The following is a 20,060-nucleotide window of genomic DNA, read 5'->3' as shown; positions in this document are numbered from 1 at the left end:
GTGTGGAAACTGTCACTCAAGGTGCCGATGAACAAAGCACGGTGCCAATTTCACAACATCAACCGATTGTGTTTACCTTTTATATTTGCGGTCTTGCAACTCCTATCATGGCTCAAACAGATCACCAGGCTGGTTGGGACAGAGATCCAATCAGCTGCCACCCTCTTCTCAAACATGTGTGATGGGAAACAACTGGCTCAAAGCCCCAGTAAGAAAACTTCACAGTCTTGGCAGATTATGTGAGCAACTCTTCTGGTATGGTTTGGTCCCAGTGCCAGTGTTCACAGTGACGAACATACTGGCTTCCCCGAGCAGAAAAGAAAATGTAGGACAGGTGCCAGTAGGTCTGTACACACAACTAGGATACATAGCTGTCAGCTAAACCACAAATAAATAGCAATTACTATGAACCTGCAAAACCATGAACACAATCCTTCAGACTTTTGGGTTTCTTTAGATTAACTGGGCGGTTTTGACAACATTCAACAAACAGGGACGCCAAACCAATACTGTTGTCAACACTGCTGCCCAGCAGTGCCATCCGGCCTGCAGCTTGGTTTGTTTGCCATATTTGCATTCCCCAGTCTTCCGCTCTAGTTCGACCTGGCTTGAGTGCATCGTCTGTGTCAATCAGCATTGGTTCCCACGATGTTACTAGCTTCCCATTCCAGAATGTGTGTAAGATTCCACGTCCGGTTCTTCAAATTGATCTGCTGATGAGGTTTTGCCACATGCAGAATGAGGACCTAACTCATGGGTGTCAAACCAGTTCCACAGAAGAACCCAGGGGCTTTTGGCATCAGATTGACACAAGTGTCAACTGGTAGCACCTGAGATGACTTCCAGCATTTATCCTATTGCAAAAGCCATTGTGTGTTTGACAACAGCAGCATCATGGGGTCCATGTGAGCCGTGTGTCTCTTCATCCCTGTCCTGATCCACAGCAGGAGTCTGGGTAATTCTCCCCTCATCTCCCCTTGTAAGGGCAGCCACTTATCTGTTGTGTAAAGACATTGCCATGGAGATGAAGCATCTCAACTGGCAATAAATAAGCAACATTGTCAAGCTGAGCTAGCAGGGAAAGGATGAGTCACAACACCAGGCTACCACACAACCGCTACCCCAGGACCCTTCTCTGTGTTATCTCCTACCAGCTTCCATTTGCTTTACAATAATCAATTATGGATATTTTAGAAAGGGACCCATATAGTGCAACAAGATTTGATTGCTGGAGCCATTAGTCTGAACTTTCTCAAGTAAGTGGACCCGTTTGTGTCCATTTTCCATGCCAGAGGCCTTTCTCCCCTCTAGACCCAACACAACACAACACAGACCTGTATCCCTCCTATTTCTATGATTTCATTTTTCTAGATACTGTTTTGAAGGCAGTGCGTCTCTTCTAAACCCAAACCCCAACCTCAATCTAACAAAGCTCAAAGAAAGAAGGGAAGACGTCATAAAGGTCTGAGCGTTGAACCTCACTGGTTTCTGAGTACCAAACCAATGTGTGTCAGCATTGCAAAGTTCCCTTCCTCTGTTGCTCTCCCTTCACAAAGTTCAGGGAAACTAGACTGAATAAGCAGTGCGGTGCTGCGCCTCACCAGAAGCAGCAGTTTGATCGAAACTCCTCAGTAAAGGTCAGTAAAGGATTTTTCCCCCCCACATTTTGACTCAAATGCTCGATGATATTTCATGCATCATTTCTGTAAAGTGATGCCATCAAACTGACACAGAGCCACCGGGCCGTCACTATCAAACTTTCAATGGAAAGGGAATACAAAGACAGAGCAGGGATTGATATGCAGCACAGGCAGAGATGGATGATCATTTGATGAAGCAGCACAAACACAGCTGTGCGTAAGGATCAATCACATCATGGTGGATATGATGGATGAGAAGAGATGAGAGCGTGCCCGGTGTCAACAAGACAACAGGACTCTTATGTAATGTTTACTATGTACAATTCTTAAAACTTATTATTTACCCAACTTGGCTTGACAGGGAGTTCAAACTGATGGTGGTTTTGCATTGCACCCCAGGGAGCCATATGTTGGTCTCTATCAGTAATGTCTTCTCATGTAGACGGGTGAGGTTTAGGTTTAATTAATGAATTGCTTTACAAGTGAAAATAGTTGATTATAACGTTCACAACCGACTAAACCATTTTCAAATAAATAAATAATAATAATAAATTCTTAAATTCTTCATTTGTCCACACACAAGTCAAGTGCAGGCAAAAAATATATATAACAATTGTGACGTTTTTACAAGTAGGATTCTTGTTTCATTGTAAATAAAGAAAAATCACGACTGTATACTTCCTCTACCCCCTGATGGGAACCTGTCATGTGAGATGTCTGCCTTTATGTGATTGCATTCAATCAAGCTCTGCCTCTGATGTGTCGAAAGAACCCGTTTGGTGTAAGTTCATCCTTAGATCAAACACAGAAACTAAGAATAAAAGCAAACCTCACCTCTCACACACAGCAGAGACATGGCAGAGCTTTCCCGTCCACTTGTTCCAGGAGTTACTTTGTACTTCGGCCGCTCAGCACAGATTTAATCAGAGCGATGACATTCTAAACCTGTTAAATTACTTTTTCTCACTCGCTTATAAGCTCCTCGTCGGTGTGGCGGTGTTTAATGGCGGGGTTTGGATGTAAAAAGTGAGCAGAGAGCCGCTGCTCCCCGCCAGGGACACGACATGATTCAAACTAACATCCTCAGGTTCAGACGGACCTGAGGGCAGCTACACGGGAGGGCGGGGCGCGAGAGGCGAGCTTTGACTGACACCTGACACGCCCAATGAAATCACAGGACAGAGGAGACGGGGCGGAGCTGATGGAGGAATCTGACCAATCATTGGCAGGGAGACTTGAACAGGGAACAGTTGACGCACGTCGTTTATTTACTCTCTTTTTGTTGTTTTTAATAAAGACATAAGTATTTTATCAGGACACCTGTCAGTTCAGTTCACTGCCAAGTGTTTGGTTAATGGTAAAGTTGAAAAGGCAGCTATTAACATATGGTTATGCTGTACTTACATTACTTTGAGAATACAAATATCCAAAAGTAATGTTTTCCTCCATTTACAAACCCGCTTTACGATATAGTTTGAGACATTCCTTTTAGAAAACATTTCTGCTCATATAATTGTGCAATGACAAAACTGTTCACTGACGGGTTGGTTTATTTTATTATTATTGTTTTATTTTCTCACTCGGAACTACAGTATGTGTCTGTCAGAAATCACAACATGAAACAGGAACCATGTCTCCTTTTCCTGTTTCCCACTAAAACGCCGGAGTGTTTTAGCGTTGCACCACTGATGTAACGTTGCTTCCCTGCTCGCTGAGGGTCACACACACATGAGTTCTGTCTGAGGTTCCTGTGTGGAATAAGTCCAGTAATCGAAGCTGAATCTCCATCTAGAGGACCGCAGATGTACTCATCGATGTTCCGGTCGTTGTGTCGGAGCGGCGGGGCTCTTCTGCAGGTACACTCCAGCCGCGGCACTTCCGTTTAGACAAGCTAACAGCGATAGCAGCAGCTTTGATACTGTCACACTGTTAAACCTGTGAGAGAGTTTGTTTACCTTTTACCTTCAATCTCCGTGTCAATTATCCACATAAACACAGTTAGTCCTGGTAAAAGCGTAATAAGGTCAACAGAACCTCACTGTCACATGCTTATCATTCATTCTGGTGTCTGGAGTTGTGTTTAAATATGTTTTATTTATGTTGACCCATAATAACTTCACACTAGATTGTGTTTCCACATTTTTTGGGGGCTTTACCAACATCTTCTCCCTGATATTCCACCCCCAAGAGCTTCATAGTTGTTTTTGTAAGTTGTAATCTCTGTCTGTGCTGTAAATATTGTGTGTTTTTGTGCGTTCTGCGTCTGTAGAAGTCTCAGCAGCCGGTGCAGAGGCTGTGGACGACTCCTGCCCAGCAGCGATGGGCCTCCAGCCTCCCCATGAACACGGTGGTCCTGTTCGTGCCCCAGCAGGAGGCCTGGGTGGTGGAGAGGATGGGCCGCTTCCATCGCATCCTGGAGCCGGTAACCATGGCGTCACAGCTCCTGTCTCATCAAAACCACAACGACTGTTTTCATCTGATACTAATGTCATTCTGCTTTGTTTCTTTCAGGGTTTAAACTTCCTGATTCCTGTGCTGGACCGAATTCGCTACGTACAAAGTCTCAAAGAAATAGTGATTGATGTTCCAGAGCAGTCGGCTGTGTCTCTAGGTGAGCCACTGTTTGCTTCTCTGAATCAGGATTGTGTTTTCTTTTTGTGAGTCATTTTATTGTGAAAGGTCTTCATTCTACACATGTGTTGGACTTGTAACTTAGGTTTGTTTCCAGCTCATTTCCTTGTATAATAAATCTTCAGATCAGATCAAATTGTATTTGCTGGCCCTTTCAGATAACGTGACTCTATCCATCGATGGAGTTCTTTACCTGAGGATCCTGGAGCCCTTTAAGGTTTGTTAAACATTCTATCAAACTCTCCTGGTGTTGTTACAGCTGTGTCCCTCTGTGCTTCAGTCTCTCCTCTCTGTCTGCAGGCCAGTTACGGTGTGGAGGATCCAGAGTACGCCGTCACTCAGCTGGCTCAGACCACCATGCGCTCTGAACTGGGCAAACTCACACTGGACAAAGTCTTCAGGGTAACAAATCTCTGCCCGCATCTCAGCTTCTTCTGCGTTCTCCTCATTTTAAAGTTCTGGAGCCGTCTGAGTATTGTTTTGTTTTGATGTTTCAGGAAAGGGAGTCACTCAACTCCAACATCGTCCACTCCATCAACCAAGCTGCAGAGGATTGGGGGATCCGCTGCCTTCGTTACGAAATCAAAGATATTCACGTCCCACCTCGAGTCAAAGAGTCCATGCAGATGCAGGTAGAGATCCAGAGGAGGAGAGGGAGCAGCTCATCTTCTGAAGTCTAGTCTCCACATTCCTCAAACCTTTTTGTGTGTCTGCAGGTGGAGGCAGAGCGTAAGAAGAGAGCCACCGTGCTGGAGTCTGAGGGCACGAGGGAAGCGGCCATTAACGTCGCCGAGGGCCGGAAGCAAGCTCAGATCCTGGCCTCTGAGGGAGAGAAAGCAGAACAGATCAATAAAGCAGCCGGTGGGTGTGATTATTGATCTTACAAGCCAGTGTGTTTCCGCTGTTCATTTGTGCCTCACGCATGAGTAAACACGTCACTGTGTCGTTCCAGGAGAGGCCCAGGCAGTTTTAGCCAAGGCTGGGGCCAAATCCAAAGCCATCCGTCTGCTGTCCGACGCTCTGGCTGAGCAGGTGAGGCCTCACTTTGGACTCCTACAGGAGAAACCACACACGCCATGCTGTCTGACATGTGGGGAGTAACTGTTGTTGTTGTCGTTGTGTGTTTTGTGCAGAACGGAGACGCGGCCGCCTCCCTGAGCGTTGCTGAGCAGTACGTCGCTGCTTTCTCCAACCTCGCCAAAGAGACCAACACCATCCTCCTGCCCTCCAACAGTGGAGACATCAGTGGAATGGTGACACAGGTAAGATGTCTAAGAGGGTTGATTACTTAGACTTAGACTAATGAATCAACTTGGGCATGAATGTCTTAAAGCTTTCCTTATCTCAGGTCCTGATGGTAACATGTCTTATTCCCTCACTCTGTCTGTCTTCAGGCCATGACGATTTACGGCACGCTGGCAAAGACGAGCACTAAACCTGTGACGGCTGCGGAGGGGGAGAAGGGGGAGGAGTCTGACAACCTTGCAGCGTAGTTCCAGCAGCTGTCAGGACTCCAGAGGAACTGACACTCAAGCTGAACCTTATGAGTCAGGTTTAGTTCTCGGGCTGGAGGTACTGAGGTGTCGCCGCGTGAGCAGAAGACATAAAGACTTTGACTTCAAGAATAGAAGAAGTGGGACAAACGACATACTTGATAAACTGTGGGGGTTTAACCATGGAGCACTTGGAAACATTACATCTTTGTAAGAGAATTAATGAACTTTATTTTCATTGTTGTCGGTGTGAGGAGTTTCATCCAGCTGCGTGTTCAGAACAGGAAAATGTTGTGAGAGAATGAAATAAAATGAAGAAGTTTACGACAGTTTTATGGCTGATAATCAAGATTTCTCACACTGAAGTTCTGTATTATTCAGTTTATTTTCCCATTTTAGTCCAAAAATCCATATTTGAGCACTTCTTCCCCTGTGTCACATTAGTTTAAGTATTTATTCATACTAGAATGACCCAAACTTATATTGAATTGAATCTACAGCATCCACTTACAGATAATGTGTGAAATGTACCTTTAGTTGAACATTTTCCTCTTTTGCAGCTCTTTGTGTTCTCAGGTTCTGTGGATTTTTCCCTGTTAAAATATAGAGATTGTACCGAGGCCATTAAAGATGTGATTCATAAAGAGATACTGGTAAATATTCTGACTTTCTATGCAGCAGTCAGTGTGTTTCAGCCTGCAGGGTCCATCACTGTGGCTCTCTGGGTGGATGCTTCAGTTACTCTACAGCTCCATCCTGACTGGTCTCATATTATTATTATTATTATTATTATTATATACAAGGAAGCCTCATCAGATTAAAACTCTTCACAAACATAAATAAAAACATTTCTATTCAGAACTTTCAGGGTCCCTTTTATTGTATTGGCATTTGAGTTAGTGACTGATCGTCTCCATCGTCCTGTGTCAGGGTTATTTTATCCCTCAACGCGGTCTAACAAATATGGGCCAACACCGCCATCTTGCGTCCGGTTGAGGCACTGCAAATAAAGTGCTTATTTTCTACCTTCTCAACACTGGCGTGTTTAACTTCTGAAGTGAAAGTTTAACTGTCAATCATGAATCAAGACAATGACGTTGGTATGATTTTAAAATTGCATTACACCGACAGGCACAAATTAATATTTCGTAAACATACAATAAGGGTTGCGAATAATGTTATAGTTGGTACAATAACATGTTGACCGTTTTCATGGTAACGTTACATTGTGTTTTTATTTACTGTAAATGTTCCTGCATGCAGGTCGGGAATGTCCTTCTCCCGCATCAAGGAACCTGGCAGACCTCACTCTGGGCACCGTTTACCTCCCGTATTGTGTTACCATGAAAACCGTCCGCCTCGAGTTTCCGCCGGGATCCATGCGTGTTCACGTTCCTGGCCGGGCGAAGCGGTGTAACCTGATTTGTACCCGGGTCCCGATGAAGGTGAGCGGGTCGCGGTGTGGCTCTCCGTTGCCCTGAGTCACGCTTCCCTCCCCCGGTGCTGCGAGCCCGCACACTCACCTGCAGCCTGCGGCCCCGAGAGGACGGAAACACACCTGCGACAAGGTCAGTGAGCGGAGCTAAGCGAGCTAGCTGCGGCTAACAGCGGGAACTTACTGAACCGAGCCGAACGTCTCCACCGAATACTGTCATACACTTAACCTCTAACCTCTGGAGCCCTTGGCCCGTGTTTACCGCTTCGTCCGGAGCTTCAAGCGCCTTGTTTAGTCTTATTATAGCGAACATTAGTGCTGCTACTGCTACGATTTAATGCTGTTGAATAATTAGAAGCTGCAGCCGTAAATTCTGCATTTTGGCCTCGAATAATTCAAACAATGTGTCTCGATAATCAAACAACCGCATTTCGTTTGTTTACCAGCAGATCAATATTGAGAATTGATGTTTTACAGCTTTGATTTCAAACATTATCGTTGTAAGGAAGCAGCATCAGAATCCATTCATAGATTAAGTTCCTGTCTGAATCATTGATCCAATTGACAACAAGATGAAATCAATGATACACTGTTGTTTTGGGTATTCTGACCTCAAAAAAGCAAGGCCCCAGGTCTACAGCCTGGTGCCTTGCTCAAGGGCAATGGCAGAAGTGTTTGTTGTTATTCTGAGGTGTCTAACTACCTGTGTGTCCCCGGTGCAGCCAGGATGAAGGGGCTCCCGGTTCTGTCTCTGCTGCTCTGGATGTGCGCCGTGTTCTATGTGGGCATCTACCTGTTTGTGGGCGGCTTCCTGCTGGTGAGGCTGGAGGTGAACCGAACCAGCGCCTGCGGAGACGTGCTGCGACCCGGAGAGGAGCCGGGAGACTTCTGCCGCGTCCGGCCCCGTTTCCGCCGCGCCGTCCTCCTCATCGTCGACGCCCTCAAGATCGACTTCGCCCGCTTCGACCTGAACAACACGTCGCCCCGGCCGTACGAGAACAAACTCCCCGTGCTGGAGCAGACGGTCTGGTCCAGGCCCGCCCACAGCCGCCTGTATCCCTTCCGCGCCGACCCGCCCACCACCACCATGCAGAGGATCAAGGGCTTCACCACCGGCTCCCTGCCCACCTTTGTTGACGTCGGTAATAACTTTGCGTCCAGTGCCATTTTGGAGGACAACCTCATCCACCAGCTGGGACAGACGGGTGAGTAGGCGACCACAACAATGTCTTACCCTCACGAATGACCTGGAACCTATGAGCTGAGCTGTGTTGTGACGCCGGTTCTCCTCCCTGCTTCCTCACAGGTAAGCGTGTTGTGTTCATGGGCGACGACACCTGGGAGAGTCTCTTCCCCAAGAAGTTCCACCGCTCTCTGCCCTTCCCCTCCTTCAACGTGAAGGATCTGCACACCGTGGACAACGGGATCCTGCAGCACCTCTACTCCACCGGTACGTCTTTGGTTACCACGGTGTCGTTACCGTGTCAACGATCCTCCTGCTGTTGTTTGTGACACCGCACACTCTGCTCCTTGAAGCCTCACACGTCCGTCTCTGTCCCTGCTCTCGTTTGTTTGGACAGTGGTGGGCGACGACTGGGACGTCCTGGTTGCTCACTTCCTGGGCGTGGATCACTGCGGCCACAGGTTCGGCCCCGATCACCCCGCCATGGCCGACAAGCTCACCCAGATGGACGGAGTCATCAGGTCAGGAAAGAACGAGTCAGAGCGTCCAGCAGCGTCACTCTTCATCATAACACACTGTGTCGTATTACAGGGACGTGTGTGTGTGTGTGTGTGTGTGTGTGTGTGTGTCTCCCTCCCTCTGACCGTCTTCATCCTTTCCGTCTCCAGGTCCGTGATGGAGCGTCTGCAGAACGACACCCTGCTGGTTGTCATGGGCGATCACGGGATGACGGACACGGGAGATCACGGAGGGGAGAGCGTGAAGGAGACGGACGCTGCCATCTTCCTCTATAGCCCCGCCCCCCTTTTTCATGGACCCCCCACCCTGGTCAGACCTGTTCAAAGTCAAACACGCTACATGATTGGTGACATCATTTTGAGTGTCAATGTAACCGTTTAACCTCGAGAAGATGTGTAAGAGTGTGTGTGTGTGTGTGTGTGTGTGTGTTCTCTGCAGAGTGAACCAGATGTGGTCCCTCAGACCGACCTGGTCCCCACCCTGGCCCTGCTGCTGGGAGTCCCCATCCCGTACAGCAGCGTGGGCCAGGTGCTCCTCCCTGTGTTTCCTCCTCACGGGCAGGCAGGAGGTGCAGCAGGAGGCCTCAGCCAGCTGGAGGCGCTGTGGATCAACGCAAAGCAGGTGAGAGTGTGTAGAGGAGTCCAGAGTCCCTTTGCACGCAGGAAGCCATTTGATCCATGTATTGACGTCCACTCGACCCTCTGATGTGACCTCTCTGTGTGTTCTCTGAAGGTCAACCGTTTCCTGGAGACGTACTCGTCCATGGCCAAAGACATCCCACCAGAGAGCCTCGCCCAGCTGAAGGAGCGATTCTCCCGCCTCTCCTCCCAGTACCTCGCCACAGTAGGAGAAGGCCGTCCTCCCTCCCCGGAGCTGGCGGCGTCCCTGCAGGCCTACCTCAGCTCGGTCAGAGACACCTGCCGGGCCACCTGGGCCCGCTTCAACCCGCTCAAGATGGCGGCGGGCGTAGCCATCCTGGCGTTGGCCTGCCTGATGTGCTTCGTCCTGTCCGAGCTGTCGTCTCTGCTGCTCAGGGAGAAGAGTCCGCTGAAGACCCCGGCGGCGGCGGCGCTGGCGGCGGGCGTCTGCGCGGCCGCGGGCCAGCTGCTCCTGCGCGGCTACGTGGAGGCGGTCTGGTGCCTGGCGGCGGCGGCCATCAGCTCTGAGCTGCTGTTCATCTGGACGGCTCATCGATTGTGGATCTCTGCCGTCGTGAGGAACGAAGCTAAAGCGCCGAAGCGAGCAAGCTGGCTGAGCCCGGGCGGCCTCCTGCTGCCGCCTCTCTTGGTGCCGCTCCTCCGCTGTGCCTCGCTGCTCTCCGACAGCTACGTGATCGCCGAGGGCCGGGTCGTCACCTTCCTGCTCTTCTCTCTGGCGCTCTACGTTCCCGTCCATCTCAACTGGGAGGGACTGCTGCTGCCCCCCAACCACGACCCTCTGAAGCCTGCGGGCCTGCTGCCCTCCCCGGCCCTCCCCCCCTCTGTGGTGAGGAAGGAGGGCTGCACCCTGGTGGCGTGCGTCGGGCTGCTCGTCGGCGCCCTCTACCTCTCGCTCTCCTTCCACGGCTGTCGGGAGGAACAGGGCTCCTGTCAGCCGTCCCCCTTCCTGTCCCCGCTGTCCCGGCTGCAGGACAGCCAGCTGAAGAACCTCCACTACATCCTGTCAGTGGTCTCCCTGGGCTTGTGGACCTTCCTGCTCAGGCGCTGGCTGCGTCACTACGGCAACCTCAACGCCTCGAGCGGCACGGTGTTCGCGGCCCGCTGGATCCTGCCCCTGCTGTGGGTCTGCCTGGGGCTCCACTGGGCCGTGAGCGCCACCCCAGAGGAGAGCTTCAGGAACCTGGCCCAGCTGATCGGTCTGGCCCTGCTGGCCCTGCCCAGGGCCTCCTTCGGCCTCCTGGCTCTGGGGCTCCTCCTCATCTGGCTGGACCCTCTCACTGTGTTCGTGAAGACCAGGACCGCCGCCCCGGCCCGGACCTCCTCCCTGCCCCCGCCCCGCTACCGAGCCAGCACCGGCATCAGCCCCCAGGCCGAGCTGCACCACCTCATCCCTCAGATCTACCAGCGCATGCGTCGCTCCCTGGAGGACGGCGAGCCGCCCGGGGGCTCGGAGGCGGACGGGCGTCCGGCCGTGGAGGCGTACGGGCTGGGGACGGTCTACTCCGCCCCCCTGCTGCTGTTCTGCGGCCTGCTGGGCGTGGGCCTGCTGCTGCTGCACCCGGAGGGCATGGCTCTGTCCTTCCTCCTGCTGCTGCTGGAGATGGGAGCCATGCTGCACATCCATGCCTCCTCCAGGGCCCTCAGAGGCCTGCATGCAGACTCAGGTGAGAGGATCACAGAGGACACAAAGCCTTTCTTCTTCTACTGTTTCCTGCTCTGTGTTTACATCTTTCTCTTGAATCATTACACTTCAGTCCCATCACCTGTCTGTCTCCGTCTCTGTCCGTCCCCGTCCTCCGTCCCCCCTCCAGATGGTTTTGCCGTCCCCTGGACCCCCATCGTCCTGTGGTCTCTGGCCGCCACCCAGTTCTTCCACGCCACCGGTCACCTGCCCACCTTCCCCTCCATCCAATGGGGCGCCGCCTTTGTAGGATTCCCGGACGGACACACGGGCACGATGGTCCCCGCCTCACTGGTGACCCTCAACACCTTCGCCTCCTACATCCTGTTTGCGGGTGGGTTCAGCAGGATGTGATGGGATGTAAACGAGGCGAGCGAGCTTTGATCAACGAGCTTCTTCTTCTTCTTCTTCTTCTCTCCTCAGCCGCCTGTCCGCTGCTCCTCTTCTGGCCCCTGGTGTGTGAGACGCGAGGGAGCAGAGGAGGAGGACGAGCCGGCGGGGACGAAGAAGGAGACGACGGCGTGATGGAGATGAGGCTCCGGGAAAACCCTCGCCGCTTCAGCTCCGCCCTCCTGCAGCTCTTGACACGCTACCTCTTCATCCACGGATCACAGGTAAACCAGCTGGCGGCCCTCCTCCTCCTCCCGCTTCCTGCGTGTGTGTGTCTGCCAGCAGCTCTCTCTCTCTCTCTCTCTCTCTCTCTCACTCTCTCTCTTCCTTCCCTTACAGGTTTTCGCGTCGGTCTGTGCGGCGGCGATCCTCAGGAGACATCTGATGGTGTGGAAGGTTTTCGCACCCAAGTAAGTGCCTGGATGGATTCTCCCACTCACAGCGAACGCACCGACAGCGAACGCCTCTCAGGAAGTGGATCAGAGCTTGAGAGCCAATCACGTCGTCTCTACAGCATCAGTGTGTGCTTGTAGAGTGATGATGTAATCAGATATTCACGACTCGTCTCTGCGCTCCCTTCTCCAGGTTGATGTTCGAGGCGTCGGGGTTCCTGGTGAGCAGCGCCTCCCTGCTGGTGGGCGTGGCTCTCGTGCTGAGGACGGACGTGTCTCTGGCCCGCTGGTTTAAGAAGCTCCTCCCCGAAGCCTCCAGGTAGCGACGGCGCCGCTGCTCGGCGGTCGCGGAGCCGTTTTTTCCTTTGTTTTTCTTAAAGACTTCACTACCATCTGTGTCTGCCATGAGGACGTGTTACATGAGGCTCCTCCTCCTTAGGTGCTCTTGAGGGCTGTGTCGTACGACGGCGACGCCAAAATGTGAACGGACTCGATCCAGAAGCTCTGGACTCCACGCACATTAAACCACTGAAGATTGTTTTCTACTCCAGTGTTTCTCATGTGATGCTGTAAACTCTGAGGTCCAGCTGATGAATGTTTCTCTTCTAAACTCTTCATTTTTTTAAACGGCGGGGCGAATCCGCGAGCTGAGCAGGCGCCAGACGGACAGGAAGTGACATTAAACGCGCGTGAGACGGCTTGTCAGAGAAGTTAACTCAGTGTTTACACGAGGCTGAGGCCTGAGGCGAGCGCTTTGTTAGCGGCGTCGCCTCACAGAAGGACGGGTGCTCGGTTTGAAGCCCGGGCCCGGTCAGGACGGGGTTAACACAGGGGGCAGGAGGTCGTACTCGCCCCGGCCAGGACCCGTCCGAGTCCTTAAGGTTCCGCCACGTGAATCGCCTCAACCTGTGATTGAGGAGATGACTCAGCTTCATCTTCTTCTTCTCTGTCTCTGCCCCTGTTGGTGAAGACCTGAACTGCAGAAAGCTTTGGGCTGAGAGATGAGAGGTCTTCAGGTCTTCACCCGCAGGTCCAGCTGCAGAAGGCAAAGGACAGGAGTTGTGCGTTTTAGTCACTGGCCAGTTGAAGGAGCAGGTGAAGGGTTAAGCGTCTGACTGAAGGAGATCTGGACGGATTAGCCGCCGTAGAAAATGGAATCCGTGTCTTTTTTTCCCCGATCGATTCTAACTCCTACTGCCGCTCTGCCACCGGGGCCACATGCACTACGATCCAGCAACAAACTCTCTGGTCAACGTGCGTTTGTGTATCTGACGTCCTCAACGTCCGTGTGTGTGTCTGTGTGTGTTTTCTAATCCGCTCGCCTGCTCGCTGCCGCCTCATGAAGTATTCACACTGCAGTTGTTTTTAAATACATTTGGGTTCTTTTATCTTTTTTCTGGGGGATTTGATTCATGATTCTAAAGCCAATTTGTAATTTTTAAACTTTTTTTCAAAATCACCGACATGTTTTCTATTAAAAAAACAAATGAAGCCTTTGTCTTAATTAGACCTCCTACACTTCTTCCTCAGATTTTGGCGGCTATAGCTTTAACCTACAGAGCTGAGCGATGTCGTCGCCATAGCAACAATCAGTACGTATGATTATGATCGTGTGTCCTCGGCTAAACATTGAACAGAATCCATTTAAAAGACATAAACCGGAGCTTTTGGTGGAGCAGACGCTGACACACTCCTGCCTGCATCCTGCTCTCAGTCCAGCAGAGGGCAGTCACCACCTGCTCAACCGTGCCAAACACCACTGAGTGAAAACATCGCCCAGCTCTACGACGGAATGCCTTTTTTTCTTTTTTGTACGATGTCATTTTGTTGTCAAGGTCGTCAAAACACTGTCAGTTTAATTTATTTGTTGATGCCTGACGCCGATCTGCAGCTGCAGCTCATCGACAGTTTGGCCTCCGTCAGGCTGCTAGTGGGCGGGGCCTGGGCCAGGGGGGGCGTGTCTGTGTTCTGGTGGGTGGTTGGGCTTGTTTGTACCCCAGGTGATGACAGGGCATTGATTCTCTCTGCACTTTTGTTTCTGTTTTTAAAAAAATGTCTAATATATAAATAACTCATTCAATTGATTTTACATCCTGTGAAAAAATATAATAAAACTTTTTTCTACACAACGTCCCGGCCTCCCGTCTGCTTCTCCTTTCACTTGGAGTTACAACATCCACACAAGTTTGAACTTTGAGTAAATTTGTGTTTAGCGTTGCAGCCGGGCAAAACTATTTATACGGGAGATCAAAGTGGTTTCAATGTTCATGAGGACTATTGATTCCAGGCCCTGATGGAGGAGTGGAAACGCTGCCAAAGAGCCATGTTCTTGTTGTTTACCGCCCATCAGTCAAAGTGGGCGTGGCCGGCTGATCTCTTATTCATTAGTCCCTCTGGCTTTGCACATTTCCTGCTCTCATAACTGTAAATGGCCGACGCTTCCGTGTTTTGTTCGCTAAGACGACGCTTCACTTTAGAGTTTATGGAGGTGAAGAAGCGTTTGGGAGGAAGATTTACTGCTGAGGCGAGTCAGGAACGCAGCGTGAGAACAATAAGTGCTGCTGGATTCTGTTCCAATAAACTGAAACGGCAGAAATTCAGATTAAAATCAAGTTTGTCAATATTTCCCTTCCATTTTATTCACTTTTTCTTTCGTCCGTAGATCCTCTCTGACCTGAAACCCGATGAAGTCAGTCGCTCTCAGGCTCAGCGTGTCAGACTGAAGAGGCCCAGAGGTAAAAGCTGCAGTTTGATGATGGAGCACAAAAGTGGAAAAGTGATTTTTAGGAGTAGAAACCAAAATCTTCTGTATTGATGCACAACAAACCTCTCGACCCTCTCAGATGTCATGGTGACTTTGTGCTTTTGTGTCTTCCTGTGTTATTCCTGTCTCATCGCGGGTGTGTGAGTCTCTACCTCTCACACACACACACACACACACACATCACCGTCCTAACCTGCCCAGCACCTCATCCCTCCTTCTTCCATTTATTCTCCTTTATTCTCTCTCTCTCTGTTCTCCTTGTGTCACTGCTTCTCTCTTCTCTTGGCCAGACGTTGCACAACCTCACCGCCTCCGGTCTATTAATTAAAACGAATCATAATTCAACTCTTGTCCTGCTCTTTGCCAGTTTCTCATGATGTCTCATCTCGCCTGGACACACAGTTTATACTCCTCTCTTCTTTCACAGCTCACTCCTACAACACGGCTCATGTGAGTATCTGTATGCTTCCACCTACAACATCAACATGAATGAACTTATTTACGTCTAAATGGCAGAAAATGCACGTTTTCACCGTCAAACTTAGTGGAAGGTGTTCGTCGTTAATGCTATGAGGCGCATCTGAGTGAACTGAAGGGTGATTGATCAGGTTAATGACCCTTAAGTTCAGTCAGGTGCATGCAGGCTCAGTCAGTAATGCACGATACAAAGGACGAGCGTTCATCAGATCAACTTTCCATCCTGCACACAGTTTGGTTTATGATCAAAAGGTTCTAAGATGAAGGAGGTGGGACTGAAAACAGGAGAACCAGAAAGTCCAGCAGCAGATTGGACCTCATCATTCTATAATAACATCAATCCAAACAAGGCGATAATCAGGATCAGCTCCCAGGATCAGCATGTGAAGTCTGGATGCCAAAACAAACGTCTGAAGCATCAGAAGCAGGATAACGATCCAAAGCTCATCAGCTGTTTATTGAAGGAATATTTTTGCCCAGAAGAAAGCGAATGTCTTGGCGTCATGGCCGCTCGCCTGAGCCCCGAGCTACGGGATGCCAGGGAGAAACGGAGAAACAGATATCGGCTGGACGACGCTCCCATGCCAGATGAACTGAAACATGAAGGACGCAAACTAAACACTGATCCCTGCTCACTGTGATCTTCACTGCTGGACGTCTAAAATCAGCTTTAGTCCAGATTTGACAGTGGATCTGAGCGCATTAGAGGAATGATTCATGTTCACCAGGAACAACATCCAGCTTGTTTCCACCAGCAGGTTCCAGTGATAACAGCAGATGTGATGGGATTTCTAAAATAGCGGCAGCAGAAAGTAAGATAGCGGCGTCTACGCTCGGCCACAACAACACATTAGCTGTTTCAAGCTGTTTGATGTTGTGGATGTGAGCGGCGTCGTGACGGAGCGTTCTGATTGCCAGCTTGCTTTCATTGGGAGCATCAGCAGCTCCCTAATTGCTCATCATTATCAGATAAATGACCCTTCTGTCAACAATCTCTGCCTTTCAGCCTCCCTGCACTGTAGCACAGCGAGACCCAGTTGTTGTTGTGAATATGGGAGAAATCCTCCGCTTGCCCTCTGATGTGTGTGTGTGTGTGTTGTGATCAGAGAGGAAGGCTGATGTCACATTAAATTGAGGTTATCAATCATGGCTTTCTGCCTCTCAAATGAGAATGAATAGGGTGCAGTTTCTGGACGCTGTGATGGAGCAAAAAGTGATGTTATGGGAATATGAAGCTCAGCCATTAGCGCCAATAATAAGGCTCCATTATAGGCAGAAGGAGATCCGACTTTGAATCAACAAACTTTGCTTGCAAAAGTGCTAATAAGGTCGTTTGAAAAGAGAGAGAGAGGCTGAATGTTTATTTATTCTTCTTTTCATGTAAGGGTCTCACTTTTTCCTGACTGTCTCACCTACACAAACACACACACACACACACACACACACACACACACATACACACACATACACACACACACACACACACACACGTGCACACAATGTTTCACATACACAAGGTTTCACACACACACACACACACACACACACACACAGACACACACACACACACACACACACACACAAACACAGTTTCACACACACAGACACACACAAGGTTTCAAACACACACACACATACATACCGTTTCAAACACACACACACACACACACACACACATACACACACACACCCACAAGGTTTCACACACATCACACAAGGTTTCACACACACACACAGACACACACAAGGTTTCACACACACACACACACACACTCACACACACACACACACACACACACACACACACACACACACACACACACACACACACACATTTCCATCCTCAGTGTTGCTGGTAGGAACAAGGAAATGCACAACACAGCTCTTTCTCTTTCTGAATCTAATTGTAAATGTAATATACGACACACAAAGCAATCTTTCTTTACTTCTCAAATCCTTTCAGTTCCTCATTAATTCCTGCCTGACAAAGATCAAATGAGCGAGAGGGCGAACAAGCAGGAGGCCGGATGAGTTTCACTCTGCTGTCACGGCGCTGATCAGCCTGAGCTCAGGAAGTCGATCTGCCAGAGACGGCTGAATCTTAAATGAGAGCAAATCAGGAGAAAACAATTCCATCAGTGCTGCATGTGAGTCTCAATCAATCAGATAAACGTGCTGCTGCAGCTCCTCAGGGGAAATAAACAGAGAGCTGCGGTCACGGCGGGAAAAGTAAATGAAGGTCGGGACGCTGTGAAGTAAAGCTTCAAAACAGAGACACAGGGATAGAGAGACACAGGGACACAGAGAGAGAGAGACAGGGACACAGAGACACAGGGATAGAGAGACACAGGGACACAGAGACACAGAGACACAGAGACAGAGAGACAGAGACAGAGAGACACAGAGACACAGAGACAGAGAGACAGAGAGACAGAGACAGAGAGACACAGAGACACAGAGACAGAGAGACAGAGAGACACAGAGACACAGAGACAGAGTCACGTCTGAGGGAGAGGCAAAGATGTTTGGAGCCTCGGTCAGTCACTTGCTGCACACAGATTGATCTTCAAAACGATGCGGGGACATCAAGAACGCTCTCTTCTTCTCTCTTCTTCTCTCCTCTTCTCTCCTCTCCTCACTTCTTCTCTCCTCTCCTCTCTTCTCCTCTCTTATTCTCTCCTCTCCTCTCTTCTTCTCTCCTCTTCTCTCTCCTTTTTGCATTTTCTTCATATTGGTGAAGCCTAACCCTCTCTTCTTCACCTCTGCCTCTCTTCCTCACACGTCTCTTAAAGTCGCGAGCGTTCCTGTGCCCTGCGTCATCTTCAGCTCTCATGAAACCTCCTGAAACAAGCGTTGATTAGTGTTAGATCTTATGTTAAATCCTCTATGTGATGTTGATATTGTTGGTGGCTCAGGACGTGATGGAGTTCAGCCTAACGCCAGCAGCGCTATCGTGCGAGCAGCTGCGTCTCCTGATCGTGCGTAACGTCTCACAGACACGCCGGCGTTACAGATGGCAAACACAGATGGATGTAATCCTTATGCTTATTTGCCCATTTGGCAGCAGGCGCACGAGATCACTGCATCGCTGCTCCAGTGAGACACCAGCGTGTGTGTGTGTGTGTGTGTGTGTGTGTGTGTGTGTGTGTGTGTGTGTGTGTGTGTGTGTGAGAGAGCACCACCATCTCCAGCTTTGACATTTGATGTGACATTCAGCCGTATTGAAGATGTGACTATCACGGCTTCAACTTGTTTTCTTCTTCTAGACAAATAATGATTTCTTTTGCCATTTGTGCCGCTCTGACTGAAAACTCACCGCAGGAGAGCGAGGCCGACCGGTGCACAGGTTCTAAATAACGTCTGGATCTATAATTACAACCGCAGCTAAATCGCTCTCCGGCGAATAAACATCAACACAGGAAGTTTATCATCGCAGATTTCTTAATCTATAGAAGACTTTTGGCTCATTTCTACAACTCTCCTCCTCTAGATTGTGATGATGTCATCCATGCTGCATGTTAATGTCTCATACTTCCCTTTAGTGTTTAATGTGCTTTAATTCTCCATCAACTCAGCCACTAATAATGTTTCTTACCAATAAAATCATTAACAGCCTATTAGGGGTCACAGACATTAAAGATGACATCATCTTTTCCCACAGTGTAAGTGGCTTTAATGTCCCTCCTGCTCATATTCATAAATTAACAGGCGGAGCTCTGAGATGTTGACAAGCTGCCAGGATTAATTATAGATTTTAGACTTTAGACCGTTTTGTTGATGGCGTTTAAAATCAATGAATATGCTATCAGCTCAGGTGGTGTGTGTGTGTGTGTGTGTGTGTGTGTGTGTGTGTGTGTGTGTGTGTGTGTGTGTATGTGTGTGCGTGTATGTGTGTGTGAGTGAGTGTGTGTGTGGGACTGTGTGTGTGTGTGTGTGTGTGTGTGTGTGACTGTGTGTGTGTATGTGTCCGTTTGTGTTTGTGTGTGTGTGTGTGTGTGCTAATCTGAGAGAGAGTTGAGATCCATAACCAGTATTCCAGCTGTCCCACGTGCGAGGAAGGAAACGACTCCGGCTGCGGCTGGACCGGCACCCCAGCCTTTTACACGATGTGATGCATCTGCAGCCAATCATCTGCAGCCAATCAGAACAGAGGGCTTCACTTTGTATAACGACGCACTTAATCACTCCCATTCTGCTGAGATTAGGCTTCATTTGCGGCGTGTGAGTATTTGGGACACGGTGGGATTTACATCATTAAACGTGTAATGTTCCTCCCTCGCCTTCCTCTTCATCATTTCATTGCAGCACATTTGCAACGTGGGGCAGCCAGCTCTGGGGCCGGCAGCTGGGAGGCATATGTGCTGCTGCTGCTGTGGCAGATGTCAGGGAACGTCAGGGCTTCACTGGAGAAAGGGAAGAGGAGCAATTTGAATCAATCTAATTCCTTCTGATGGACTTTTCTCCCGACTGTTAGACGCTTTAACGTTCCTGACTGATGCTGAGAGAGGAACTAACGCCCAGAGCCAAAACTCACAAATTCTCTGCAACATTAATGACCGGGCAGTGAAACTAGAGAGCATGTGACAGGTCAGCGAGGGGAATCTGCTATTGAGCGGAGAAGAAGAAGAAGAACACATTAGGCTAATGGATGAAGGCCAGTGGACGGCTTCCTCCACCCCCTCACCCTCCATCTTCAACATCTACACGCTAATGCATCGTCCATTCAGAGGCTCCTCAGGCCTCTCTGACATGACGGGGCCGGGGTTTGTTTATGGAGAAGAAGGGTCCCCTGAAGG

At 49.7% G+C, this 20,060-nt stretch overlaps 4 protein-coding genes across 4 annotated transcripts in view; 3 read left to right on the top strand and 1 right to left on the bottom strand.

Moving 5' to 3' along the window:
- The window catches only part of LOC143009953 (protein unc-13 homolog B-like), a 50,425-nt gene extending 47,692 nt beyond the window's left edge, over positions 1-2,733 (bottom strand). Inside the window, exon 1 of the mRNA XM_076162050.1 lies at positions 2,475-2,733. Within this exon, the coding sequence (XP_076018165.1) occupies positions 2,475-2,496 (22 nt within the window). The 5' untranslated portion in view covers positions 2,497-2,733. The remainder of the gene's footprint in view (positions 1-2,474) is intronic.
- LOC143009957 (phospholipase A2-like) overlaps positions 1-20,060 on the top strand; it is a 124,681-nt gene that overhangs the window by 62,546 nt on the left and 42,075 nt on the right. The gene's annotated exons all lie outside the window — the stretch shown is intronic.
- stoml2 (stomatin (EPB72)-like 2) lies at positions 2,904-6,410 on the top strand. The gene is made up of 10 exons (XM_076162073.1): positions 2,904-3,496; positions 3,910-4,062; positions 4,152-4,251; positions 4,430-4,488; positions 4,572-4,673; positions 4,769-4,903; positions 4,988-5,132; positions 5,224-5,303; positions 5,405-5,533; positions 5,666-6,410. The coding sequence occupies exons 1-10, from the start codon at positions 3,443-3,445 to the stop codon at positions 5,762-5,764; spliced, it is 1,056 nt and encodes a 351-aa protein (XP_076018188.1). The 5' UTR covers positions 2,904-3,442; the 3' UTR covers positions 5,765-6,410.
- pigo (phosphatidylinositol glycan anchor biosynthesis, class O) lies at positions 7,131-14,152 on the top strand. The gene is made up of 12 exons (XM_076162070.1): positions 7,131-7,332; positions 7,922-8,404; positions 8,506-8,649; positions 8,780-8,903; positions 9,051-9,210; positions 9,340-9,522; positions 9,634-11,224; positions 11,372-11,575; positions 11,665-11,855; positions 11,971-12,041; positions 12,217-12,342; positions 12,463-14,152. The coding sequence occupies exons 2-12, from the start codon at positions 7,927-7,929 to the stop codon at positions 12,470-12,472; spliced, it is 3,282 nt and encodes a 1,093-aa protein (XP_076018185.1). The 5' UTR covers positions 7,131-7,332; positions 7,922-7,926; the 3' UTR covers positions 12,473-14,152.

The sequence above is a fragment of the Genypterus blacodes genome, unplaced genomic scaffold (genome assembly GCF_046128005.1).
Source record: "Genypterus blacodes isolate CSIRO-AG114 ecotype Tasmania unplaced genomic scaffold, CSIRO-AGI_Gbla_v1 ptg000119l_1, whole genome shotgun sequence".
In the NCBI taxonomy this organism is placed as follows: Eukaryota; Metazoa; Chordata; class Actinopteri; order Ophidiiformes; family Ophidiidae; genus Genypterus; species Genypterus blacodes.
The sequence above is the reverse complement of the archived record's forward strand: the minus strand, read 5'-3'. Positions and strand labels throughout refer to the sequence as shown.